At 36.8% G+C, this 27,535-nt stretch overlaps 4 protein-coding genes across 5 annotated transcripts; 2 read left to right on the top strand and 2 right to left on the bottom strand.

Moving 5' to 3' along the window:
• The first annotated feature begins 52 nt into the window (after positions 1 to 52).
• On the top strand, positions 53 to 4,115 carry LOC137715070 (RNA-binding protein BRN1). The gene is made up of 9 exons (XM_068454290.2): positions 53 to 437; positions 653 to 735; positions 1,864 to 1,915; positions 2,063 to 2,188; positions 2,278 to 2,357; positions 2,695 to 2,874; positions 3,074 to 3,407; positions 3,501 to 3,644; positions 3,725 to 4,115. The coding sequence occupies exons 1-9, from the start codon at positions 263 to 265 to the stop codon at positions 3,850 to 3,852; spliced, it is 1,302 nt and encodes a 433-aa protein (XP_068310391.2). The 5' UTR covers positions 53 to 262; the 3' UTR covers positions 3,853 to 4,115.
• A 2,182-nt stretch (positions 4,116 to 6,297) lies between these two features.
• LOC137715069 (rho GTPase-activating protein 2) lies at positions 6,298 to 8,952 on the bottom strand. Its single transcript, XM_068454289.2, has 4 exons — positions 8,455 to 8,952; positions 7,843 to 7,963; positions 7,365 to 7,715; positions 6,298 to 7,264 (listed from the first exon to the last, which is right to left on the bottom strand). Exons 1-4 carry the CDS (start codon positions 8,790 to 8,792, stop codon positions 6,623 to 6,625), a joined length of 1,452 nt encoding a protein of 483 aa, XP_068310390.2. The 5' UTR covers positions 8,793 to 8,952; the 3' UTR covers positions 6,298 to 6,622.
• Positions 8,953 to 20,036: 11,084 nt separating this feature from the next.
• Positions 20,037 to 21,059, top strand: LOC148697717 (uncharacterized). Its single transcript, XM_088690526.1, has one exon. The coding sequence runs from the start codon at positions 20,199 to 20,201 to the stop codon at positions 20,727 to 20,729; it is 531 nt and encodes a 176-aa protein (XP_088546652.1). The 5' UTR covers positions 20,037 to 20,198; the 3' UTR covers positions 20,730 to 21,059.
• Positions 21,060 to 21,815: 756 nt separating this feature from the next.
• LOC137715068 (rho GTPase-activating protein 2-like) lies at positions 21,816 to 24,404 on the bottom strand. 2 transcript variants are annotated; one of them, XM_088690527.1, is made up of 4 exons: positions 23,942 to 24,404; positions 23,143 to 23,263; positions 22,706 to 23,053; positions 21,816 to 22,594 (listed from the first exon to the last, which is right to left on the bottom strand). In XM_088690527.1, the coding sequence occupies exons 1-4, from the start codon at positions 24,253 to 24,255 to the stop codon at positions 22,469 to 22,471; spliced, it is 909 nt and encodes a 302-aa protein (XP_088546653.1). In that variant the 5' UTR covers positions 24,256 to 24,404; the 3' UTR covers positions 21,816 to 22,468. The 2 variants fall into 2 exon arrangements, with proteins under 2 accessions (XP_088546653.1, XP_088546654.1); XM_088690528.1 differs by having other exon boundaries at positions 21,816 to 22,601; positions 23,942 to 24,395.
• Between the last annotated feature and the right edge of the window lie 3,131 nt (positions 24,405 to 27,535).

The following is a 27,535-nucleotide window of genomic DNA, read 5'->3' on the forward strand; positions in this document are numbered from 1 at the left end:
ATAAACCTTAAACGGGCGGGTAAATTCGAATCGCAATAAATCTAACGAAGATGCAACTTCGCCATCCTGGAGATGTCCAATTTTTCCCTCGACGACTCCACGCAAGAAAAAGAAAAAAAACAAAAAGAAAAAAAAAATCCTTTTCACACAGGAAGAGAAAATCTAGAGAGAGAAAATCTTAGAGAGAGAGACACACACAAAACAAAGAAACCGGAGAAGTTAGAGAGAGAAAGTCGAAGACAGAGAGAGGAGGCAGGCATTAATGGCGGACGGAGGGAAGAAGGAGAGGAACTCGCACGGCGAAGACAGCGTGAAGCTGTTCGTCGGCCAAGTGCCGAAGCACATGACGGAGGCTCAGCTCCTCGCAATGTTCGAAGAGTTCGCTCTCGTCGACGAAGTCAACATCATCAAGGACAAGGCCACGCGCGCTTCCAGAGGTCTCAAATCTCTCTCTCTCTCTCTCTCTCTCTCTCTCTCTCTACATTCTCTGTCTTACTTCACGATTTGGCTCTCAGTTGAAAAATGTGTGTATCTTGATTTGGTTAATGTGTGTGTTTTTCGCGATTTGGAGGATTTGTGGCGTTTTGAGTGGCTGAATTGGTAGTTGAAACCCTAATTTCGCGCTCGGATTTGTGTGTGTGCGCGCGTGCAGGGTGCTGCTTTTTGATATGTCCGTCGAGGGAGGAGGCGGACAAAGCGGTCAATGCGTGTCATAACAAGACGACTTTGCCCGGGGTTAGTGCAATTTGCAGCTCTGTCCACTGTCCTTAAGTGTGCTTCTTTTGTTGTTTTAGTTTGTAGGCTCGCAGCTTCGAATTTCGGAGAATGTGATTCGAATCTGGGCTGGTAAAATATGATTAGATGATTTCCCAAGTCACTGGAAACTGTATTCAATTAATAGTAGGAAGAATAGCTGCGTAGTGTTTGACTATTTGTCGATCGCAGATCACGGTTATTTGAACTTTTAACAGTAACTAAACTATATCCACTTTCTCAAATTGAGAATGTTGACACTTGTGGCCTAATGGTTCTGCAATTAATCTCCCATAGGAAAAGTTCCTTTGTTTTTTTCCTAGTTAAATTGGAATAGGCTCCTTTTGGGATTTGCAGAGGGCTAGCAAATTCACTTTAGGTGCGAAATGGACATGTTGCCAATCCCAAGAGAGTGTGTAGGATGGAGTTGATGAAATGCGTGTTGTAATTTGCATATGGTAATGCAGATTAGCCCACGTCTACTAAAAGTAGAGAGTATCAGAGCATGACCATGCATGAGAAATCGGCTACATTGCCCACAAAATAAAATTGGGGTTTTGGGGTTAGAATATGATACAGTTGAGGGCAAGCTTAAATATGGTTATGGTATCAATTTACAAAATAGTTAAATGAAGAAGGTTGCATGTTTGTTCCAGAAGTTATGAATATCAGTGACCAGGGTTAGATGATGTGAGTAAAACATTGAATTTGGCCAACATTGCAGGCAATCTTCTTTTGGTACAGTAGATCCACTGGAATGCATGATTGGCAGATTGATTGGACAACTTTATATAAAATGTGTGCTTATGCAACTTAGCATTTTCCTGGCATAGGTCTTAGATCGATTTGGAGAGCCAATGTAGGCCTTGCTGGACCTTCAAGTGTTTACCCTGCAAGATTCTCAGCTGGGCTCTTGCCTATGCCTGCTAATGCGACTTTAAACTTGTATTACTTGATGAAAAACATAAGGTCAAATAAAACTTTGTTGGCTGTCCGCTATACCTAGACTGACTGGTGATAACTTTTCACAGTTTGTGCTTTTACTTCCTCTTCTTGTGTTTTTATTCTCAGTCTGATTGGAAGCTACCCTGTTCTTTCTGTTTAATCCAGGCATCTAGTCCGTTGCAAGTGAAGTATGCTGATGGCGAGCTGGAAAGACTAGGTATGATTTAATTAGTGATTTGTCTTCTTCCTATGAAGTTTTGTTGAAACAATGCTTATTGGTATTTTTTTTTTGTTCATCCCATTTGTTTATTTGGTATTATGTATGGACCCTGATTAATAATCGTTGCCCTCCCCTGCAATCCAGAACACAAGCTCTTTATTGGTATGCTTCCAAAGAATGTTTCCGAAGTTGAAGTCTCTGATCTTTTCTCTAAATATGGGACAGTTAAGGACCTACAGATATTAAGAGGTTCTCAGCAAACGAGCAAAGGTAAGTCCCACCCCCCCACATAAGGAACCACTAAATATACGGATTCTCAACTAATAAATGAATTTTCCATGTCCCCTTCTTTTTGGCAGGCTGTGCATTCTTAAAGTATGAGACAAAAGACCAAGCTCTTGCTGCCCTTGAAGCCATCAACGGAAAGCATAAGATGGAGGTTTGTGTGACTATACATATTTTGGTGGCTGGAAATGTATATTGAAAGCTTTTAATATGCCTGTAGCATTGGATATCTGTATTTTCTTTCATTGGGAGAAACACATTTTTTTTGGGTAATTGATAGAGGGGGTCCATAATGATGGATGATAAGTCAGCCACCAAAGACTTTGTCTAATTATCCTAGTGTATCAAGTTAATTAAAAGGCTTGTATGCTTACTCATTGATGCATTTATTTGAATTTGTTCTTGACATTTGCTTATGATAATGACGACTTGGAAGTAGCATGGATCTATTGATACAAGGCTCTAACCCACTCTTATGGCTTGTTTATCAGGGTTCAAGTGTTCCTTTAGTTGTCAAATGGGCAGACACAGAAAAGGAAAGGCTAGCTCGGAGAGCTCAGAAAGCTTATTCCCAGGCTGCTAACGGGCCAAATGGTGATTCACAACATCCTTCATTATTTGGAGCCTTACCTATGGGTTATGTTCCCTCATATAATGGTTATGGTTATCAGGTCAGTGTTTTTTTTCTTCAACAATATGTCTTTGTAAACTACTTTTTTACTTTGTTTCTTTTTTCATGGTGAGGAAACCGTTAGCACTTTTGTAGTTGTTTTGACGTGTGAGTCATGACCTACCCTATATATGTTCCTGACTTTATCCATATATTGTCGTATATAGTAGTGGAGTAATGTCATTTCATTTCCTCTATAGGCTTCTGGGACTTATGGACTCATGCCATATCGCCTACCTGGACTGCAGAATCAACAAGGTTTCCAAAATATGATCCCACCCATAAACCAAGGAAATGCTTTGCATAGAATCCCGCCCCGCAATATTGCCCCTAGAAATTTTCCTATGTCTCCTACGAGTTATATGGGCTCTGCTTATCCTGCAGTTCCAGGTCTTCGGCATCCGATGGTGTATCCTGGAGGAATAATGAGCCACCAGCCATTGAGTTCCCCTGGTTCAGTGTCACCTACAGTTGTGAATATTAACCCAGCAACATCGCCAGGCACTAGTAAAAGTTCTGGGGGTCAGGTTGAAGGTAGTTATCTACATGTATATTTATATTTTTCAAATTAAAAATAAAGTTCTTGGTGGTGGTATTTTTTCAGTTTTTCTTATCTTCTTTGATTAGGTCCACCTGGTGCTAATTTGTTTATCTATCACATACCTCAAGAATTTGGAGATCAAGAGCTTGCCAATGCTTTTCAACCATTTGGTAGGGTTTTGAGTGCCAAGGTTTTTGTAGATAAAGCAACCGGCGTCAGCAAATGTTTTGGTGAGAATATTCTCTACTTACTTTTGATTGCCATGTGAGCTATGTGAAAATCTTTACCTCTAATCGGTCTTTGTTTTCAGGATTTGTAAGTTACGATTTACCAGAGTCTGCTGAATCTGCTATCAATATGATGAATGGATGCCAATTAGGGGGAAAGAAATTAAAGGTTCAGCTTAAGAGAGACAACAAACAGAACAAACCATATTGATTTGAAGGTGAGTTATGCAAGGACACGAGTCCTCTGGTCTTATGCAAACCGGATGTATGGGAGTCACTTCATCAACATCGGAGGGTGGATTTAGCTGATCTGCAATTATATTGGTTATTCTATCCTTTTTGTAACATCCTCAAGGGAATGAAAGCCCTCAAACTTGTAATTCGTGGTGCATACTGTGCCAATACAATCTGTAATTTGGGTATCATGAAAGTTCATTTAGGCAGTAACTATCAATTTATTCATTCTTCCCCTCATGAACATCTGGCTGTATACTTGATCTCTGATTCTTTTGTTTCACAGTTCACAGACATTATTTCGCATTTTCATTTATTTCTAATCTCATTTGCTGTATTCTGGTGACTTAATTAAATGTAAACCTTGCTACCTCATATGCATTCTCGTTATTAGAGGTTATTTTCCAAATTATGTGGCATGTGTTGACGTAGCTAATGAACAAGCATTCTTCTATCTGAAAAGGTGTGTTGTTTAGGCATGCCAGAATCACCTGTTAGGTAGAGTGGTTGTCTATGCCATTTCTGAATTATCATTTGAATGTTGTGCATTTGATTTATATGTAGATGCTATTTCGTGTTCTTCTTTGCCTCTTTGGGTGTTTGTTTTCCATATTTTCTGTTTAGGAGCACTTGCTAATAATTATTTTCCATTTATGTAGAAAGTCGAATACATAAGTTTGTAGTGTACCAATTAATATATACTTGTCTCCCTATAGTTAAATATTTCATGGCCTTTACTGCTGCAATGCTTGTGATTTAAGATGTTCTTTTCCAAGTTTCATATGGTAATATGTTTTGAAATGTTGGAGATTGCCCTGGGCTCATTTTGTTGCAGATGTAGGTACGTTGGACTGAAGTTTGAGCATGTTTATGTCTTTTCTTAGCTGCATTCAAGAGTACTAAACTGCTTAAACATCGCTGTTGTTGTAGGGTAAATGTAGACTCTGCACCTGTGTTCTCAATTTTTGCTCCTTTTCTATGAACTATCGAATTACCAGGTAAGATTGAGGCGTTTTTAGGGGCAGATGAAAGACTTTGCGGCACCAGTATTACAATCCAGATTGTCACTGATAAAGGTATGCCATAACCTTGGACACATCATTAGTTCCTTTTGAAGTTTTGATTGACTTGACTATTATTATTTTTCCAAGGAAGAACTCTTTATCTTGTGTTATGGGATATCATCTCTCTCTCTCTCTCTCTCTCTCTCTCTCTCTCTCTCTCTCTCTCTTGTTTACTCCTGTTGTACCCTTTCATGCCAAGTCTCTTGAATGTTATGTTCCTTGATCTACGTAGTCAGGAGTCGTGGTTTTATATAGATTTAACGATTGACTTGTTGCATGCTGTGGGTTGACAAATAACTTGCAATGGATTATATTCTTCAAGTTGAAGACTTTGGAAAGGAATAATAAGAATGCAGAAACTTAGATCCACTTGGATTGAACATTGAGTAGGGTTCAGGATGAGCAAAGTGGAATTAAGTTGCTTAGGGTGAAAGTATATGTCGAAGAAACTGGATTGAGATCATTTGTCGTCTGTCGTGAATTTGATTATTTGTTGATGTTGTTAAAATGCATACGTTTATCATTATGGCATTGGCTTGCCCTACAGTCGGCCAAAATCATGCTGGTGTGCTTTATGTTCAAATCTAACCAAGCATATAAATCAAGTAATTATGTAGTTAATCTTGACATTGGTATGCCATATGAAGTAGACGGCCGTAATTACTTCATGATCATTTTACGTATCTTTTCTGCTTAAATCTAATCTAGTCTATCTATCCAACTGGGTTCTTCAGCTGTAACCAGATCTTGGTTGATGTGATCAAAGAACCAACATTAACAGTTTTGAATGCTCGTAGGCTTGTAAACCTCTTGAAGTGTCATCATGCTTGGATGTGGACCTCTGTATCTGTCCTGCTATTCTCGGTAACTTTCTGCCCCCTTCTGTTGAAATGACAATGTATGGGGGTCTATTGAATCGTGAATAGATGATTTGACGTGGATTTCTGGCTGTCGTCTGTAGTTTGATATCTGCAGCTAGCAAGGCTTCATGGTGCTTCAGCTCGATGCTCCATCCCACCAGCTTTCTATGCTTAACGATTGGTGCATCTCCGAGGCCCAACGATGAATTCTGACTATGTCGTCCCAATGTAATACTTTTTGTTTCATTTTGTTGTAAGTTTTATACCATATGGAACTCCAGCTGTGCATCTTCTGATACAAAATGTAGAAATTAATGCAGTGAGATCAACTGTATCTCGACATTTTTGAACATGAATCCGTTATATTTTGTTTGTTCGAGCTTCCTTAAAATCTTTCCCGCAATCCTCAGTTGCAACGAGAATTGACCTCGGGTTTCATGATGCATAAAGAACATCACTTGCAGGGACCAAAGGTTTTGAATGCTGTTACGCAGAGAATGCAGAAAGGATACAGATAACAAATCAAATTTTCAAGTTCGAGCGATGTTTTTTCGCATGTCGGAGATTACCACTAACATTCTAATGAAATGTTTAAGGTTAGACGTCCTAATCCTAATACAAACCAAACCATAATAAGTTCAGCCCAAAGCTGAACCCTGATAGCTCACAAGCCACAAAACAACCACAAGGCAAACATTCCCTCGTTTGCTTGGTTCAACTAAATCCTCTCACAAACCATCACACACATTTACACAAAGCAAACAACGCCGTAAGCACGAAACCTAAAATCCGTGGAGAAAGCACCGGAAAATTGGAACGTTGGTCAGATTGATCCACTGGACGCCACAAACGGAGTAGGTGAAGCCGAAACATGCTCTATGAATTTGGTCTCCACCTCCATTTCATCCGTGTTTACACAGGCTGTTGAAGAGCTCTCTGCGTCTATGTCCTGTTCTTCCTCAGATATCATACATTTTCTTGAGACCTCGTCCCCTTCGCTTGAGCTAATACCCGAATTCACATCATTGCCATCAGAAAATGATGTGCTGGATTCTGCGTTGAAGCCCGAGCAACTTTGAGGACTCTGACACTCCCCATCCAGCTCACCTGTTGGTTGATCGAACATTACCAAACAACTTGTGACAGTTTTAATCTCATCCAGTTGTCTCAAAAAGCATTCTTCTATCTCACTTAGTGACCGAGTTTCATCTCCATTTTCGCTTCTGCGGCTGTTGTGGGTGTTTTCATCACAATCTGATGTTGGTCCACTCAACTCAGAGCTACTTTCCATCTCTTGCTGGCTATCGAAGTCTCCATCCGTTACATGATCAGATGAACGAGATGACATTGGCGAATAGGATCCAGTATCGGTCTCTTCACGCTCTCTTAGCGTTTTCATGATCAGGGTCTTAAGCAAATTCATAACTTGAACAGCATGCATCAAAGCCGTCAGAGGATCCGACATCTGCTAGGGAAAAAGTGTTCAAAAAGAAATTAACCACTCAATCTTAATTGTTCACAAATGCTGGATTAACGAATTGTTTTTGGGGGCTTTTTTAGATTACCTGAGTCATGTTTGGAGAGAAAACCATGGCGATGTTTCGAGGGTTCATTTTGTTGAACTCTTCTTCTTCGACAACATCAGCCATCAGATCAACAGCCCAATTGAGCAATGCAGCCTCAGTTGGCTTCAGCTGCTTCACAAGCTCGACATAATCCTCTTCTGTTTCGCATTGAAGAACTTGTTCGGGGGACAGTCCATCTAGCACCCCAGAAGGAAGCTCTCGAAACCAGGCCTTAATCAGACCTGACAAGCAATGAACATCAACATCATCCGGCACCATGCCCCGGTTCAGTTGGCTTCTCACAATCTCCTCTTGGCTGTTCTCCGGGTTTATACGAAATATTCCTTCTGCCTGCAAAACTTCCAAAAGGACTAGTTAGCAGACTGATATGGAAACAAGAACTCAAATGAAAGAGATTCACAAATGCACACAAAAGATGGCATTGATATTGAAAGTTCGGAACGAAAACAACTTATACCTTCAATCCTCCTTGTGAGTATAATCTCTCCTGCATCAGCAAGAGAATGGTAGGAACACTATTTCCTTTCAAATCAAAAGACAACTGCATCGAGTCCACTGAGACGCCGAAAACGCTTGCACTACAAAATTATATGAATTTACAAGTTAAATTACACATAAAAACATAGGAAAATGAACCAATTAGAGCATCTAGTCTCCAATATTAACCTAAGTTCAACTTCTAGGCACTTACTCAGCAACCAAACATACAGTGATAAGCAAATTTCAACCTCATAAATCCCATGTTAGGAGCTTAAAGAGATAAATAAGTTCAAATGCAGTTCACCCTCATAAATCCACACTCATCAAGCAGCTTAGTTTTAACTCTCAAAGATTTTGCAGACGTTGGCGTAGCCACATTAACTAGAGCAAATGCTTCCTTTGCATGGAAGTTATATCAGTTTAAATTATACTATCGCTGGTATAAAATTAAAAATAAAAATAAAAAAAATCTCTCGGAGATTCAGAAACAGCCTAAATAACAGTAATTCAAGCATTCTAAGCAAAACCCGAAATGAATTTCATAAATCTAAGACTACCCAGGAAGCAAAAATTTGAACTTTTTACTCACCTAGCACTCGGAACTCGACCCGGAATCTCAACCTCGAACTCGACAGGAAGACCCAGAAAGCCGTTGAATCGGTCGAATGTGACATGGGTAATGTGGCGGACGTTCGAGGGCCACCCGATCTCCATTTGTTGGACGGCGGACATGAGTTCTTCACCGCCTCGCTCGACATGGCAGGCCACCATGGATTTCCTTATAGCAGCTAAGAGAACTGCTACTAGAGAGAGCTGGTTTTGATTTTTATCTTCAAGCTCTGAGCTCTTACTGCTTCCCTTTGCTGCTCCTTTTTCATTTCCACCGCCGCACCCGCCGCCCCTTGTCACCATCACAAGCCCTGTCATCCTCTGTTGGTAGTGAGGAGAGAGAGAGAGAGAGAGAGAGAGTTTAAATCTGAGCGTGGATGGAAGGGTTTAAACTTTTAATGCATTTGTTGGTTTCGCATCGAAGAAGGGGTTGCTGTTTTTGAAGTTCCAACTTCTTCCTTCCAAGTTCAAAAGGGCCAACGGCCACCCGTTTTTCAAATTTTACTTTATCTTCCCTCTTTGTAATTTGACCTCCTACTTGATGGAAATAACAAATGTGCCATTCTAAGTGTAACACAAAATATGTTCTTGTAACCATATATTATGTGCTCAATCTAACTCGTAAAATCGTATTATTTGTTCTAATTTAGTACATTATAGCAGCTTTCAACTTTTCATGATCCACTTTGGTGGTGGGGAAAATGTTATAGTTATAACGGTTTTGTATTGTTTGTTATGGAACTCTTATTATGTGATTGACTGATCATCACGTGATGAGAGATGCATAAAGAAGTGAAATACAAAATACATTATATACAAGTTATTATATTCTTTAAGAGCTAAACCATACTCAGACCTGAAAGATTTAATTTGTTGAATGAAAATAGTTACCAACAACACAGAGTAATTTAAGAGAGCTACGTTTGAACATGAAAGTTTGGTTTCAACTTGATGAGAAGACGTAAATTTACTATTAAAAAGATAAAGAAAACGAGTACCAAATTTTGTATATTATGATCATCAAGTAAGTATTCGACCACTGAAGTTGTGACTTTCATTTTCATGCTAGGTAGACAAACTTTTAGACCAAGTTTGCAAATCATATAATGTGTAAATAATAAGAAATAAACACGTTATTTAACAATTAAATAATAAGTCAATCATCAATAATTACGTCATATGATTTACAAAGTTGGTCTATGTATAGCCTTTTCTTAATTAATTGTCTTATGTAAACATGAATAAGATCTTAGCCACCTAAAGACATGTTATATGCAAATTTGCGTAGATCTATATTAATTGCAAGTTGGTAATAATGAAAGAGAATTGTTATTGGCACTCCAAAAATCTCATTTTGCACTTCAAATTTTCTATAATTAGAAAGAAAAATACACTTATGAAGAGTGTAGAATGAGATTTTTGAAGTGCTAATAACAGTTCCCTAATGAAATTATGACAATTATTTTTATCAGGTAATCTCCGATCATAGAGGGCTAAACATAGCCCTTGGTTATAATTTAACCTTTCAAAAATTAATATTTTAAATGCTACTTTAAGGCTAAATTTTCCATTTTCAACCATACATAACTATATTTTATTTTTCTTCACATTTTATTACTTTTCACGATCAAACTTAGTATGTTATGAGACTACATGTTGTCTAACCTGAAGCTAAACTTAGCATAATTATTTTAGCACGATTCTTTTTAGCTATATAGTTAGAGATTGATTTTATTAATAGTAATGTTAGAGAGACTAAATTTTGTAAATTAAATGACATGGAAGTTGATGCTTGGATTATTACTTAAACGTTGATAAATGTGCTCATTTCCTATTGATGACACATTATTTAGTTTACAAAAGTCTTCTTAGTATTACTCTTTTATCAATTTTAAGATTGGATATAACCTACAGCTCTTGGGTGGAGATGTCGTGAGAATTCATAATGTCCATTGGAATTTGGAAACAAAGCATCTTCTTCTTTTTTCTAAGCAGAAACGGAAACCATTCGAATTCTTGAGAAGACCGTTGAAGATGATGACGGTGTCTCATCATGTTTCTGGTCCTTTTAAAAAGGTCATTAGATTTATTTCTAATTTTTAGTTTCTATGTCTTTAGCTTTAACAAAGGGAGAGCAAGTAGCAGATTAATCGCTTTCGTGACGTTTCGTGCAAATAATGTAAATGTGCCCAACAGAAAAGACTTTTACATTTCGTCGTATTATCAACACGTAACAATACAGTGACTTGATACTGTATCATAAAATTTTCCTTTCTTTCCTAAAATTTTCAATAGAGTGCAGAGATTGGATCAAAGTTTTGTTTCTTTTTTTTTTAAATTATATTATATTGCATATCATGTTCTTTCTTTCCTAAACAAATCTGTCATCTGGTCTACGACACCGGGGACCCATGCAGATCTTGGTTCTCTTTGATTGAAGAGCTTGAAGATTTCTGAGACTATTTGGATCCACAGATTCAACACCCACCAATAGTTTTTGTTTTAAAACTTCGGGAGTGTAAGCCTCATATAAATACGAAAATCCATCTTATCCCTTATAAAATAAAGAAAAAAAAATACATGAAAAATAAAGGGGACATAAACCTTATCATTTGCATGTGGCTCGTGCTGTTTTGTTTTCGAACTATGTTGGTTTGTATGGCTTCTGCTTCTCAAATTAATGTGTATCTCGACATATCTGTTTATTTTACATTCTTTTTTCCCCCAATTTTGTGGTGTTGTTCGAATTGTTTTGCAGGTATAGACCTTTTAAGTTTAACTTTAGAGAGGATGAGTTTCATGTTCGATCCGCCAATAGTATTGAAAATAATAAACTTTGTCCTATATATTGCAAATAAGAAATTAGAAAGAAAAAAAGTTGCAACTTTGATCCTTCGTACTTATTATGTCACAATATTTTTGGAGCTTGCTGGTTTATAAAATTTATGAAAATGGTCACTAATGCATGATGATTCGTTTGTTATTTAAATGTCTTTTGTGATGTTTGAATTGTTCCACATTAACATTATACGAAGATTCGATCCAATGTATGTATGGTTGCAATTGTTTTTTTTCATAATTCGAGTTCAATCACAACGAAGGGAGAATCCACTAGGGGTCAAACTAGGTCAGTTGACCCCATGGACACCGGAAAGATGGTTGTGTAGGGAAAGGGATCCTTTTCGGATCCTTTCTTCCTAATCCACAAAATCAGGAAATCCGTATTATTGAAATTTGATCAATCGGCTACAAATATGAGTCCATTTTAAAAGTTATAATAACTTCAGCCGTTTGATCAATTTTCAATGGCGCAGATTCCCTGATTTTGTGGATTAGGAGGAAGGGATCCGAAGAAGATCTCTTTCCGTTGTGTAGAGCCTTGGATGACCCCGTGGTCATCTAGCGTGTTGGCAAGTTGTGTAGATCATGTGTTCAACGAAAGTCTTTAACAAACTCTGCAGGCTGCTTGTTTGTTTTCTTTATAACACGTATCCAAAATGATGCCATTTTCAAGTTAAAAATAAACGATGATGAATATAGGGAAATGATAAGGAGATTCTCTCAAAATTGAGATCTCTATGGACTTTCCGTCACCTTATATTTTTTGCATAATTCTCGTTCCAACATTATAAAAATTGTGTCAAAAACATATGAAATGACCGAATGTTCAAATTTTATTTTGAGGAAGTCTCTTTAATATTTTTCTCTAATATATATTGTGTGCTAGAGGATCGAACCAGTTGAATCTTTGTTGGATCTGTTTCCCTCGTGAAAAGTAGCGTAATATTCAGCATCGTCTCCGACCGTATTGGGTCCCTCCTCGGTGATTCTACTTATATTCGAATTTCAAAAATTGAGACCTGTGACTGTTTTTTCTTCTTTTTATGTACCAAAATCTTATTAACTTATTTAATTTACTGATCTTTATGTACTTTTTAGGAGCGTATACAAAGAGTGAGATTAGTGCATAGGGTTTGTGGAGGGCTTTTAGGTGTAGTTTCCGTTATAATACGCAGGGCGACTTGAATTTATATATTTGAGAAGCATTTATAAAGTGTAAGTTTTGTGCACAGGCTTGTAGGTGTCGTTTAACAGATGAAACATTAAAATAAGCATACAGTATGAGCGAGTAAAAAGTGACTCGTTACAATTTACAGAAGGACTCGCCCATACTATATTGCAATCGAACATTAATGTCATATATACAACGTCGTATTGATACCAAATATTGATATTGTATCAATGATATCTACCAAATATAGTTGACATAACAACAACATCCATTGGATATCTTCGTAAGTTCTTTCTTCTTTTTTTTCGTATCAACTTTCTAGCTTTCTCACTCTCTTCATGCCCAGTCCCCCATTCTCTCAAGAGTCTCAATCTCCTTACTCGTGATTTCACCAGATCTTGATGGTGAGGGAAAAAATGCCAGTCCATATTACAATTCTCAAACTCAAAAGCTTGACGTCGAATTTTGGTCCTTTTAGTCACAGTGTTTAATTAGGATACATGGCCAATTTTCTTTCTTTTTCTCAGCCTTTGTCAAGTCATTGCAACTCCCTTAATTTCAAAGCTTTCAGTTCCTCCTAGTAACGTACGATGTCTTGTTGCTAATGCAAGAAAAACTTATTTACACCGTATTAGATACCTTTTTTTTTTTTTTTCCCTCTCTCTAACATAAAACGAGAAATAAACAAAAACATTCCGTTGCATGCAAGTTCTTTTCCTCATGCACATATACTATACTTAGAAAACGCTAATGGGACTCTCTCAGGTTTTTGGCACAATAATTTATAATATTGGCATGAAAATTGATGTTAAACTGTGAGGTGATAGATCATTCATAAAAAATTCCAATTTTGAGAGAGTCTTCTTAGCATTCCTTGAGAAGCAACTTTCTAAAACAAACTTTTGATGAGAGCATGAACTTATTGACAAATTAAATGATATAATATAAATCAAGGTTTTAAAAGACGCTAGACAGTAGTCGGGCGGCGGGCTGGGTCTAGCGTTTAGGCGGCTAGGCGGGATCTAGGCTGGCGCCTAGGCGGATATAAGTAAATCCATTATATTTCATTTAAAATAAGTGTCTGTTTATACTTAAAATATATATAATTTCATCATAACCTATAAAATAGAAAGACATATATATTATGAAGTATTGGAACATAATGAAAACATGGTGAACAAGCATATAATGTGTGTTCATTTATGTATCCAACAAATTCCTTATAATTTGTTAAAAAAATAAAATGCAAAATGAAAGTTATCTATTTTTTATCTAAGTGAGTCGCAACCTAAGCGGGTCTGGGCGGGCTAGGCGAATGCCTTAGCAGGTCTAGGCCCTCTTTCTTAATTTTCAAACGTCTAGGCATTAATCGGGACGGTAGCCATCTGCCTAGCGCCTAAGCAGGGCCTAGGCGACGCTAGGTAGGAATTTTTAAAACAGTGATATAAATTTACTTCTTGCAAGGAGAATTTTATTGGTAGATTTACAAATATGGATCACAATATTACTTTATCTTTCTGAAATTCTAGTAATGCATGCAATCATTCATTCAAAGGAATGCTCAAATTTTGGTCAATTATATCAGTCCATCCATTATCCATTAAGCATGGAAGCAAATCCCCCCACGGGTTACCATATTTTATTGGATTTTTTGACAAATTGCCCCATTCGTTTTTGTTGAATTTAATCACTTCATGTACAAGATCACAAGCTATCTCTGCACCACTTTTACAAGATAGAGCAAAGCACATAATATATATCTAGTTAAGCGAAACTCTAATTTAATTTAAACTACGAAAAGAGATAGGTTCAAATTTGAGTGTAGATTACGAAAATAATTATCTCAAAAAGAAGAACGAGAGAGAAATAGACTTATCCAAACAGGGGGTCCTGTCATTTCCATTTAAAACCAATGAAACAAGTCAGAATATGACAACGATGTGTATTAATCGTAAAGACACAGTTGGCTTTTCGTGATCACAATTTTGCTACATGATAATTAGGGTTTTTGCTGCTGCCTGCAGCCCTCCAGCCAGCTGCCACAAAAGTCAAACTTCATTTGCAGCAAGTTTTAGACCAAATAACAAATAAGCTTTCTCTTTACGTTCCCACGCCCACCCGCCCGCCTAATAACAAAAAACTTGCAAATCTCATACTTTGATTGAGTTTTCTCTCCTATATTGCATGTATATACACACGTGGGTTATGATTCCGGAACATACATTTTTAATATACATTTCGACACTCATTTTTGTAGAGTTTACTTTGTAATATGTATTTCAACGATCTAAACAATTTATATTTTAGTACATGATTTATAGTTCATCCTTACAAAAGATTAGCCAAATTCAAAACCAAAACTTAATCTCAATCATATGATTTTGGATTTAAATGACTTTTTACAGACATGAGGTTTGAAGTAAGATATTAAAATAAACGTTTGGATTATAGATATACATTAAGCCTCACAAAAAAGCCTTTGTTAATATGTGTGTAAAAAACATGCATCCCGAAACCTAACCATATATACTTATGAATGAAATTTATATATATAATTTGCGAAGGCTTTGCCGTAAAAATCACGTTTCAAATATGTAATGTAAATATTTATCATGACCGATCGAGCTCTCAACTTGGACCTATTCAAAGCCCTAATGCGTCTGCATTATTGTTCAAGGGAATATAAGATGTTGATGTCACACAATCCGACACTAACAAACAAAGCAGATTTGTGAAAAATATAGAAGCAGAGCTGAGCAAAGAAGACTAAGTACTTCGACCAAAAAAACAAAGGGAAAAAAGACACAGATTAAGTATATACTAATCTTAATTTTAATCTAAAAATGCAAGTAGTTGTTGTGTGGTCATGTGGAGACCAACTATTATATTAAGTTCATTAACTAATGGCCTATTTGAGTTTTCCTATTTATAGTATATTACTAGGGACTTAAAATATTTCTTCTTTTCAAAAAAAAAAGACTAGCTAGTGGTTTTGTCACGACAGTTCATCTTAATAGTAGTCTGGAAGAATCATAAAGGTGTTCCACCCACCTTCTGGTCACCATCCTGTGATTTACCAAAAAGGAAAGAAATGCAAGGGCTCAATACCTTTTTACCACTGTGGTAAATGACCACTTGCAAGAAAGGCTTTCGGTATACGTATTTTTCTCTTGAAGAAGTTCATTTGAAAATGATCTACATCATCAAGAAGAGTAATTTTTCCAAGTATTTATTGTACGATTTTTCAGCTATGTTATTTTATTTAAATTATAACACGTAAATTCATTTTTATTAACTTGTTTTAAAAGTGAGACATCAATAAACCATGTCATTCACTGTCCTTATACTATGTGTACTAATACTACGTAACTTGTGTTTTTTAACCCGGAATCGGATCCCCTCCGAACTCAAATAAACTGAGCCTAAGGATCAAAGGATCTGGGCCGTTGAAATTTGATCTAACGGCTACAGTTATTATAACTTTTAGAGAGTCCCCTATTTGTAGCTGTTGGATCAAATTTCAACGGTCCGAATCCTTTGCTCAGGAGACTCAATTTATTTGGGTCCAGAGGGGACCAGTTCCTTTTAACCCCGCAAAAGTTTCTCTATAAAGATATTGAAAATATGGTCACCTAGACTTGGTATATCTCAGTTTCAACAACCACCAACCTCATTTTTGTCCAAGAATATGACTAAATATATAATTCAAGTAACATCAGATTAATTAATCAAGTGAATTAATTTGACAGTCCAAGACACACACACATATATATATATAAATGTTAAGGAGACTCTTAAAAGTGCAACTCTACGTAAATTATTTGTTACTTTATAGTTTAACATCAATTCATGCATCAATATTACAAAATACTGTGCCAAAAATATAAGGTGACAGGCTACACGCTTTTCTTGTTCGACTTTCTTTGAAATTTATGCAGCAAAATCTGCTGTACTGCTTTTCTATTTTCCCGGCCGGACACGTTTTCTTAACTAACTCGGAAAGTTCATTATCTATCCATGTATTTGAGACATCCAAACGTGGCCACCGAAATATGTAGGTTTTGACCTATCTTTGGTGATTGTTCTACGGAATGACATGTGGTAAAGATAAAGTTATTAAACTCATGATTAGAAAGTTAAAGGTATTTGATACAAAATATTTATATTTGATAAACAAGGCTATGTACTTGATATAAAAACTAGAAAATTAAATCGGACTGAATGGATTTTAAATGGGGTGGATTCGTAACACCATTCTTTACATAATTTTGACACACGTTTTTATAGGATCACTTTATAATGTCTTTTAACGATCTGAACCGTTTATCTTTTAGAACATCATTTATAGATTATTTTTACAAAAATTAGACAAATCCAAAGAAAATAAACAAATACAGTTCTAAGAAAGAAAAAAGAAAAAAACTATAAACCCTCAATTCGACAATTATATGGTTTTAGATTTAGTGATTTTAAGTAGACATGATCTTTGATAGAGGACCTAAAAGATAGACAGTTCAAATTGCTAAAATACCATTACAAAGTGAATTCCATAAAAACGTGTTTAAAAAATGATGTAAAACAAATAGTGCCATAAATCGTTCCCATTTTAAATAACTAGATGTAACACAATTTGTAAATGGATTTGAAATAATCAACTCTATGTAAACGAATCATTTTCTCTTATTCAATTTAAGCTTGACGTGTCTCCATCGTAAACAAACAAATGCAAAAATTGTTTATCTTCCGCTAGATGATACAATATGCTTGACTTATTTATGAAGTCTTCCTTAAGTACTGTTAGCCAGAATGGTCCAGTACTAACACGTCATAAAGAAAGAAACTTTGAGTCTTGACCAGCAATTTCCTCAATAGTCTTTAGGAATTGTGTCGACTAACAATAGTAAGAAATGAATCTATAGTAAAAAGCAAAAGGAAGCTTCACGAATAACCCGCGCTTCCAGTAAAAGCAAATGAAGAGTAACAACGCGAATTTGGATTCTCTCCGGACTCAGTATTCTGAATCTCAGGATTGAAAATTTTGGGCTCTTTGATTTGTGCAAAAGAATAGTGATCTTGATTTGTGTGAGATGGATTAGCATAATGAGTTAGTAGAGCACTGTTAGAGTCAGTTTGAATGGTCCGAATTGATTGGTCGTTAAACTCCGAGTAGTGAGATTCGAAATATATCTCTGGTTTCAACACGTATTTGATGCACAGAACTGTTGGCAGTCCCACATCGGTGGGGGAAGTCAACAAGTGTGGCTTTAAATATGATTACCTTATTGTTTGGGTCCAAAATATTATTTTGGGCCGAGCTAGGAGTTGTTCTCGGCCCAGTAATCTTCTTCTAGAATTATCATGGGCTGTCCAGTCAGGATCAGTCGAATCCTATTACAGGACAGATTGGTTTAAGATAAGGATGGAGTAGTTGAGACCTAGTGTAAAGAGGAGTCTTAAGAGGCTCAGGATGTTGAGACTTAGGAGATGAATCTAGTTTGATGATTAGCTGGGTTCAAAGTCCTTTTGGAGTTAGGATTGGCCGAAACCTAATCAGATTAGGTTGAGAAGTTCTAATTTGAGTATGATTTTAGCTAACACATCTTTAGTTTAGATAAACAGCACTGTGAATGCAACCGGCGACATCTTCAATTTGGATAAACAACACTGGAGCCGTAGAATCAGCCGATCAAGGAGCACCTTCAGTTTGGATAAACAACACTGCTTCGAGACTGACTGGTTATTTATCCAAGTCTCGGTCGACAAAGATTTTCGAGTCCTTGTTAGTAGAGGTCATCTCATCAGCCTTTTTGGCGAAGTGAGGTGTTACCAGGTTATTACATTAGACACATTGAAAGTCGAATTTTATATTGAACTTCACAGAATTAGCAGCCTTGTCTTCAAGCTCTAGAACCTGAAGGCCGAGATGCGTTCCTTCCTCGACCTTAGTCGCAAGATCAAGAAATCAGCAATGCACTCAACACGACATCAGCATATTTTACTCCCCGGCCGAGCTAGGCCAACGAGTTGGCAGGCCTCGCACAACCGAAGGACGTAGTTAACTTATTAATTACTCGGCATGCGTGCCACATAAGCTTGATAGTTTTTAGGGTCAACACTTACTCTAACTAATACCAAGGCCTTTTGTGGTAAAACCCCACACTTGATGGATTGGGCAGGTGGTAAAGTTGGGGATAGTATTGATATTGTTAAAGTGGGGCCTCTTGGGCTCATCGATCTAAAAAAATTTCAACATGGTAATGTTTTTTTAATGATCTGAGACGTCTGTCTTTTAGAACATCATTTATAGATTATTTTTGCAAAAATTAGACAAATCCAAAGAAAATAGACGAATACAGTTTGAAGAAAGAAAAAAAACTATAAACCCTTAATTCAACAATTATATGGTTTTAGACTTGGTGATTTTTAGTAGACATGATCTTTGAGGGAGGACCTAAAAGATAGACGGTTCAAATCGCTGAAATACATTACGAAGTGAATTCCACAAAAACGCGTTTAAAAAATGGTGCAAAACAAATAGTGCCATAGATCGTTCCCATTTTTAATTTTTTTTTTTTTTTTTTTTTTTTGTCAATTCCCATTTTAAATAACTAGATGTAACACAATTTGTAAATGGATTTGAAATAATCAACTCTATGTAAACGAATCATTTTCTCTTATTCAATTTAAGCTTGACGTGTCTCCATTGTTTACAAACAAATGCAAAAATTGTTTATCTTCCGCTAGATGATACAATATTCTTGACTTATTTATGAAGTCTTCCTTAAGTTTGCCAACTAAAACTGTTAGCCAGAATGGTCCAGTACTAACACGTCATAAAGAAAGAAACTTTGAGTCTTGACCAGCAATTTCCTCAATAGTCTTTAGGGATTGTGTCGACTAACAAAAAAAGCAAAAGGAAACTTCACCAATAACCCGCACTACCAGTAAAAGCAAATAAAGAGAAACAACACCAATTCGGATTCTTTCCGAACCTTAGTGTTCTGAGTCTAAAGATTGAAAATTTTGAGATCTTTGATTTGTGCGAAAGAATCAGAGCCTTTAATGTGTATGAGGTGGACTAGCATAATGAGTTAGTAGAGGATCGTTGGAATCCGTTTGAATGGTCCGAATTAACTAGTCATTGAACTCCGAATAATGAGATTCAAAATATATCTCTGATTTCAACACGTATTCGACACACAAAACATACTAGAGAATTTCTGGACCATGTATGTATGCATAGAGCACAGTAAATCAAGTAGATGAAATTAGGCAGAGTCCACGTTTCAAACACGTAGAACCAACTAGGGTTAAACTGTTCCCTCGTTTCTAGAAGATTAGGTAAATTCTTTTAGCCATTTTTAGCAAACAAAAGCTTATTTGTATTTCCTTTTCTTCTAGAAGCCATCCAGCCGATTCACATGGTTTATATTCTAGTATATATGCAGGTCTTTTTGAAAAAGTATTCCCTTTTCCATTTATTTTTTTATTGTTATTCTTTTTTTTATATTATATTTATAATTTTTCCATGATATTGATCGATAAAACTTTAGTAACATAATTCCAAGGCGACCCAAATCGACCTGGGAAGATATGGACTTTTGAGAGTATCAAAACAAGACAGCCTACGTCTCCTCACTAATATATATTAGGCCTTTACCCTATTTTTGCAAAGCCTTAACCAGAGTAAATTTACTCTTCATGTTTCGAAAATGATTCAGAATTCATGGTTTCATGTGGAGGCGAACGTGAAGGACGACATTTTTGACCCGGCGACGCAGCGGAAGAAGAAGAAGAGCATTATGGATGTGTCTTCTTTCATGTTGTTTGAAGCAACTGGTGATTCTGAGGCTGATGCAATATCATCAGATGATCATCGAATTATTTGTGATGATGATCATCCCATGTTGTCTATGGCTGATGAAGACGATGCTCAATCGTGCAGCTGCGATTCGTTTGATCAGAACCCTAGTGCTGATGAGGTGCTCAATGATCTTGATGATCGTGATGACGACCATCGTTACGACGACAGGGAGGACGAGGAAGGAGAAGAAGAAGAGGAAGAAGAATGTTCATCAGTTGACAATCATCATCAAAGATGGAGTGGGGAAACAGTTGGGATGCCGTTGATGGGGGGACACCAGCTGAAATCAACTGCGTCTGTTGATTCGACGAAAGAGTTTGAGTTGTTGAATGAGGTGGAGAAGAGCAGGCTATTTTGGGAAACTTGCTTGGCCTCTTGAGACTTTGTTTGATTTCTGAGTCATCAAAATTTTCATCTTGGTTTTGTCTTTTGTTCTTCAAGAAGTGGAGTGGAAGGGGAAAACTAAGCTTGGATATAAAAAGCAGGTTTAAATTACAGAAGAATTTGTGTTTAAAAACTATTTCCTGTATTTCAAGTGTTATAGTTTGAGTCGAGGAAACAACATCTTGCAAAGCAAGGGTAAGGCTGTGTACGCTACACATTCCTCCTCCGATCCTTACAAAGCGCGGAGCCTTGTTAGCTTGGAGTCAGTTGTTTTAGCAATTGTACATAACAGATTCAGATATATGAATACATAATTGTTCTCATATCTCTCTCTTTCTCTCTTTCTCTCCAATTCTATCAGAGTGGCAATAGATTTGTAGGTTCTTATTCTGTTTTTATGACCATTATTGTTTTTTCAGTTTTATTTTTATTTTGTTTGATTGACATGTTCTTCTGACCACTTATATTACGTGAATGTTAACACGAGAATATTTTTCTTAAAATTTGTAAAAGAAGGAATTTAGTATATTGAACGTAAAATCGCCCTTACTTATTTTAATTTTAGTGTCCATTCATCTCTATTTCTATTTGGGTCGTAACATATTCTGTTTGCGAATATTTTCTTTATAATTTATAAGACTTGGGGATTGTCCGAAATAGATGCTAACACGCGTACGTATTTAAAAAAAATGAGAAAGTTAATGGAAGTTTCGCACACATTACGTTCACAACTCCAATCAGAGTTGTCTTTAGTTGACACACTGTCGAAAATGCGCACTGGATTCTGATGGACATATGCAACTGAAAAAGCAGTGGTTTTCTGATGAGATTGCTTTCCACTTTCTTCAAAGTACCATATATGTTTAGAGGTCTAGTGGTAGATACAGTAGTTGTTCAACGAATCACATGTTCAAAAGAAAAAGCTAAATCCATAAATTTGTTTAATTTTCTTTCTGGACATCCGTTTATGACGCATACCGCAATGCGGGATATACATTGCAGATATAGTGATAATTAGGTGAACCAGTCGAATATAAAGGATAAACAAGTGATGTACGCCATACATTGTTGTATGATAGAATTTTACATAAAATGTGTTAAATTTCAAACGCACGAAAAGGTTTCACTATGCATATTATGATAACAAGCGGAATTCAGACATTCAACAACAGACTTCCACAAACTATCCACAACTTGACAGAGAGACTCGACTTCTGGCCACAAATCTTTCTGTAGGACCGTTACGGTCCTAGTTCTACAAATCCAGCATAAGTTCAGCTCAAAGCTGAACCCTAACTTGCTAAACAAGTCACAATTCAAACCACAAGCAAGCTTTCCCAAGCTTGGTTCAACTAAATCATCTCACAAACCATTATATATACAGAAGAAACTTGACTGTGGAAAGCAAATTAAATCTCTAGGGAAAGTATGCTAAAATGAAGCGCTAGTGAATCAGCCTCCGCTTATCTGTCCACTATCTCTATTTTATTCGTGTTTGAACTTGATGCTGACGAAGGGATCACCATATGAACATTAGTTTCCTCAGCTCCCATACATTTCCCAGATGGCACTTCCCCGTCACTCGTAGTGCTGAAGGCGGAGTTCCCATTTTTGCTATCACAAAATGATGTGCCAGAGTCCATGTTGAAGCTCAAGCAACTTTGAGGGCTCAGATATTCCCCGTGCAACTCGCCTGTTGGTTGATCGGCCAGCACCAAGCTGTTTCCGGCAGTTTTATTCTCCCCTAAGTGCCTTTACAAACACTCGGACTTCATCTTCATCTTCACTGCGGCGGATGGAGTGTGCGCTTTCTTCATAGTCTGATGTTGGTCCTTCTAATTCAGATCCAGTATCCATTTCCTGTTGACTATCATCAGAGTCTTCGTCGGTTTGAAAGAGGGGTTAACCGATCAATCTTAATCGTTGAGCAATACTAGAAAAAAGAACATCTTTTCTGATGTTCTAAATTACCTGAGTCATGTTTGGAGAGAAAACCATAGCAATATTTCGTGCATTCATTTTGTTCAATTCTTCTTCAACAACATCAGCCAGAAGATTGATTGCCGAGTTGACCAGCGTGGCCTCAGTTGGCTTTAATTGCTTCACAAGCTCAATGGATTCCTCTTCTGTGTTGCACTGAAGAACTTCTTCCGGAGACAGTCCATCTAGTATTCCCGAAGGAAGTTCTCTAAACCAGGCTTTGATTAGGCCTGCCAAACAATGGACATTAATGTCATCCGGCACAATGCCCCTGTTTAATTGGCTTCTCACAAGCTCCTCATGGCTGTTCTCGGGGTTTATACGAAATATTCCTTCTGCCTGAAACTTCCAAAGGGACTAGTAAGAAGACTGATAAGGATAAAAGAACCAAAATGCGGAAATTCACAAATGCACAAAAATTTTCTTACCTTCAATCCTTCTTGTGAGTATAATCTCTCCCGCATTAGCAAGAGAATAGTAGGGACACTATTCCCCTTTGAATCGAAAGACAGCTGCATTGACTCCGCTGAGACGCCAAACATGCTTGCACTGTAAAATTAGACGATTTACAAGTTAGACCATGCATCAAGCACAGGGAGATGAATTAGTATGGACTTCTTCCTTTTGTTACCTCAATCGGAACATCTAACTCCCCGTATAGCCTAACATTAGAACTTTTAGACACCTTGAAGAATAGGATACCTGAATATGATTATAATCCCATCTAGTCCTTGTCAGAATCGTGGGTAGCAAAATTGCAATAACCCAAAAATATCAAAGAAAGAACACACTCAGTGTGACAAAATAGTTCGATTAAGTTTAAACCCTTGTCTAACACTACAATTTCTTCGAAACCAAGCATCTTCCCCGACCTCAAAACCCCACATCAGAAGCATAAGGAGCTCATGGAATAGCGACCTACGTCGGTTAAGCCAATTGGCCAAGGAAATGCGGCTGCCCCTCGCACCCGAGTTGGAATCTATCTCCCCGTAAATTAGAGTGGTTTACAATGTCGCCTTGTCAAAAGACAATGAGAGCTAACGAGCTCAAAACTCAAATGCAGTTTACTCTAATCATACATCCACACTCACGAAGCACCTTGCTTTTAACTTTCTAAGATTTGAAGAACAGCATAAAGAACAATAATTCAAACATTCTAAGCAAAACCAATGTCGGAATTCACAAATCTAGGACTACCCAAAAAACAAAAACAAGAACTTTACTCACCTGGCACTGGGAACTCCGCCTGGATTCTCAACCTCGAACTCCACCGGAAGGCCCAGAAACCCATTGAATCGATCAAATGTGACATGGGTAAGGTGCTCGACATTCGTGGGCCACCCGATATCCATGTTGTGGACGGCGGAGATGACTTCTTCGCCTCTTTCGACATGGCAGGCCACCATGGATCTCACGGCAACTAACAGAAGGGCTACCAGAGAGACCTGGTTCTGCTCTTCCTCTGAGCTCTTGTTCGCTCCTTTATCTCCTTCCCCATTTCCGCCAACTCCGCCGCCGCAACCGCCGGCCCTCGTCAGCATCACAAGCCCCTGTCATATCCCTCTCTCTCTGTAAAATTTTTTGGGTGTCACAGAAATGCCAAGACTATTGCCGTTGGGTGAGAGAGAGAGAGAGAGAGAGAGAGAGTACAAGGCCTGGAGGGCCAAAGATAGTATAAGGCATCTCCAACAAAGAATACCCACAGGCTTCGTTTTAGTTCTGAGACTCCAAGAAATTAATATTTTAATAAATAATTTAGGATTATATTTTTTACCATCTTCAATCGAGGGTTAAATGATTATACAGCCAAATATAATTATGTGACAAAAAATTATCTCCAACCGAGAATCAAATGATCATAGATCAAACATAATTTATTATTTAAATTTAAAAACTACAGTAACTTAAATTTAAAAATTACAACTTATATTTAAAAACTACAACTTCAATTTAAATACTACAACAATTTAAATTTATAGGAAAAAATGAGCTTTTTTAAAAAAACTACAAAAACTTAAGTTTCATGTTGTTAAATATTTTTTTTTATGTTGTGTAATTTTTATGTTGTTTAATGTTATTTAATATTATTTAATATTGTTTCATGTTGTCTCATATTACTTAATGTTGTTTAATGACTTAAGCCACCTCCACCCCTGTGCTATGGGCTAAATTCCCCCCCTAAACTCAATTCAACCCAAAAGAAAACTTTGGGCTAAATGCTAAACGGGGAATTGAGGCTAGATTTCGTCCAAAATTTAGCCAAAAAGTCGGTGTGGGCCCCACGCTTTTCAGCATTTGGGCGCCAAACGCAACCCACAATGACGCCTAACGCACGAGGCTTCCGACCGCCAGGGACCCACCCACGTGGGCCTGTCGGCCACGTTTCGCATAAGCCCCAACGGCTCTTTCCATCCAACAGTCGTGATCATCAGGCCATTGGATTCCAATGGCCTAGATTCAAATTTCTTTTCTTTTTTTTGTTTTTATATTTATATATTATTGAATCCAACGGCTAAGATCAATAATCAAATCAAACAGTAAAATAAAAGATCTAACGGTCCAAATTTAAATCCAACAACTAAAATAATTAAAAAAATGAAGCAAAGAGAAATTTAAATCCATCTCCTTCTTTTGCAAGGCCCCAGGGAGAGATAAGCAAAAGGAAGCAACGGTTGGTGAAAGTTAAAAGTTTGGGGTTGAACAGTTGGTGAAAGTTAAAAGCTTGCTTTGTGGAAAATTTAGTGATTTTTCAATATTTATCAAAATATAAATATATTTTAGACTAAAATGTTCATAAAATTAATTTACGATAGTCTACATATTTATTTAAAAAAAATTAATTTAAGAAAAAAATTAGCCTAAGTTCATTCTTTAATAATCCTGGGCTAAAATTTTAGGCCAGAAGGGTTGAAGTAGAAAAGTTGTTTCTAAGCTAAAAGCTAAATTTTCCGGACTAAAAAATGTGGCTTTTAGCCCAAGGGTTAGAGATGTTCTTAGGAAGTTATAAGGAAAAAAATAGAACTAAAAAAAAATTAAAATTGTAAAAAAAAAAAAATTCAAATATAACGGCTAGTTAACGTCAGCAACTAGCCGTTGCATTCAAACTTTGCCCCACCCCAGGGTTGGCTGGCTAGCTGGGTTGGGCAGCCGGTTGGTCCTTTAGTTCTTTTTTGTTTTGTGGGGCTTACGAGCCCTTTGTCCCGACCCTCAGTTGGAGACGATTTTCAGGCTATTTTTAACCCTCAGATTCTCTGAACCCTTGGATTAGAGATGACCTAAATCTCAGTCGCATGTGAGAGTGTGAGGGTAGCTTTAAATTACTTTGAAGAGACGGTGAGAGGGTTTTTGAAGTTCCAACTTGTTTTCAGAGTTCAAAGGGCCACTCGTTTCAATTTTTCACTTCATCTGCAGCGTTTGGTGACTTTGACCTCCTAATTGATAGTAATAACATTGGTGCCGCTAGCTTTTGGTTTTTGTGGAAGCACCAATCTTGACTGAATTAATTGAAGTCAATGGTTAACAACTTGATATCACTTATTTACATCACAATTACAATGAAGCATTGAGAATAGGATAAAACAGCCTTTAAATGTGTGTTTTGTATTTTTTGGTTGGCCGGAAAACTCTCCAATGAAGAGATGTAAATTGTACATCTTGGCTGAAAAATGTAAATAAAAACTTAAATATACAATATACTTTTGTTTTAGGGAATTGTTATTGGCACTCCAAAAATCTCATTCTACACTTCAAACTTTCTATATTTGGAAAGAAAAATACACTTGTGAAGAGTGTAGAATGAGATTTTTGAAGAGCCAATAACACTTCCGTTGTTTTATATCTATCAGTGATGGGTCCCGTCATCAAAAGAGAGAAAATTAAATAAGATCTTAAATTTATATTTCTCTCATTAGAGTAGAACTCTCATCTACGTCTCCTGAAAGTGTAAAATATAATGTAAATACCGTTTTTGCATTTCTCTATTGAAGATACTTGAGTATCCGACCCAAAAAAAAGGAGATAATAGGATAAATTAGCAATACCCTCTACTTTTAGATTTGTTATATCGATTTTCAATTTGGTTTTGAATAGGCAAAAATATTCTATAGTTGGATAAAAGTAATTGATCGTAGGATCTCAAATAAAATGGAAAAGACATTTTATCATACGTCAATGTATAGTATAAATTATTTTTCAAGTGGTTTAAATTTAGAATTTGAATCTCATTTGGATTCAAATTGTAGGGATTCTAAGAATCCTTATATCTTAACCATTCATTGTGCATCATGCAATCAGAATTCATTTGACTTTTTTTATTTAAAATTAAACATAAATAGTATCTGACGAAAACTGGCTACATGATATACGATGAACGGTTAGGATATCCCCACAAAGTGGATCCAGAGAGGATCCTCTTCCTTAAATTTACTCATTAATTTAAACAATACTTCATAATGTTTTAGAAATTATCCAACTAAATAGTCGCTAATTTTTTATTTTTTATTTTTTAAAAATGGGATAATTAGTGTCAAGCTACGGTTATCTATCATTTCGGGGGCCAAGAAGATTCACAAAGACATTTCAACATCTCCCTAACCACAAGTTTGATTTCCACACCAACAACGAGTTCCAAACCTAAAATCTTCAATTTTTAATTTTAAAAAAACCTTGTAATCCACTCTTTAGTATTTACCATGGACCATCAGCGTCTAGTTCGTTTAGCCGCTAAATTGAGGTGAACGATACTTCGATAGTAATTATGACCAAAGGTTGAAGTCAAAATGTCATTTAACAGAAAAAATCATGGGGTTGGATTTGGGAAAG

The sequence above is a fragment of the Pyrus communis genome, chromosome 3 (genome assembly GCF_041283825.1).
Source record: "Pyrus communis isolate YQ-2024b chromosome 3, ASM4128382v1, whole genome shotgun sequence".
Lineage (NCBI taxonomy): Eukaryota > Viridiplantae > Streptophyta > Magnoliopsida > Rosales > Rosaceae > Pyrus > Pyrus communis.

Excerpts from the sequence above, each read along its gene's own strand:
- LOC137715069 (XM_068454289.2), bottom strand. The coding sequence starts at position 8,792 with ATGACAGGGCTTGTGATGGTGACAAGGGGCGGCGGGTGCGGCGGTGGA. Across the intron at positions 7,964-8,454 it reads GGTCGAGTTCCGAGTGCTAG|TGCAAGCGTTTTCGGCGTCT; the intron begins GTGAGTAAAAAG and ends ATAATTTTGTAG. Across the intron at positions 7,265-7,364 it reads TCTCTCCAAACATGACTCAG|ATGTCGGATCCTCTGACGGC; the intron begins GTAATCTAAAAA and ends TTTCCCTAGCAG.
- LOC137715068 (XM_088690527.1), bottom strand. The coding sequence starts at position 24,255 with ATGCTGACGAGGGCCGGCGGTTGCGGCGGCGGAGTTGGCGGAAATGGG. Across the intron at positions 23,054-23,142 it reads ACTCACAAGAAGGATTGAAG|GCAGAAGGAATATTTCGTAT; the intron begins GTAAGAAAATTT and ends TGGAAGTTTCAG. Across the intron at positions 22,595-22,705 it reads TCTCTCCAAACATGACTCAG|GAAATGGATACTGGATCTGA; the intron begins GTAATTTAGAAC and ends GATAGTCAACAG.
- LOC148697717 (XM_088690526.1), top strand. The coding sequence starts at position 20,199 with ATGATTCAGAATTCATGGTTTCATGTGGAGGCGAACGTGAAGGACGAC.
- LOC137715070 (XM_068454290.2), top strand. The coding sequence starts at position 263 with ATGGCGGACGGAGGGAAGAAGGAGAGGAACTCGCACGGCGAAGACAGC. Across the intron at positions 736-1,863 it reads ACAAGACGACTTTGCCCGGG|GCATCTAGTCCGTTGCAAGT; the intron begins GTTAGTGCAATT and ends TGTTTAATCCAG. Across the intron at positions 3,408-3,500 it reads TTCTGGGGGTCAGGTTGAAG|GTCCACCTGGTGCTAATTTG; the intron begins GTAGTTATCTAC and ends TTCTTTGATTAG.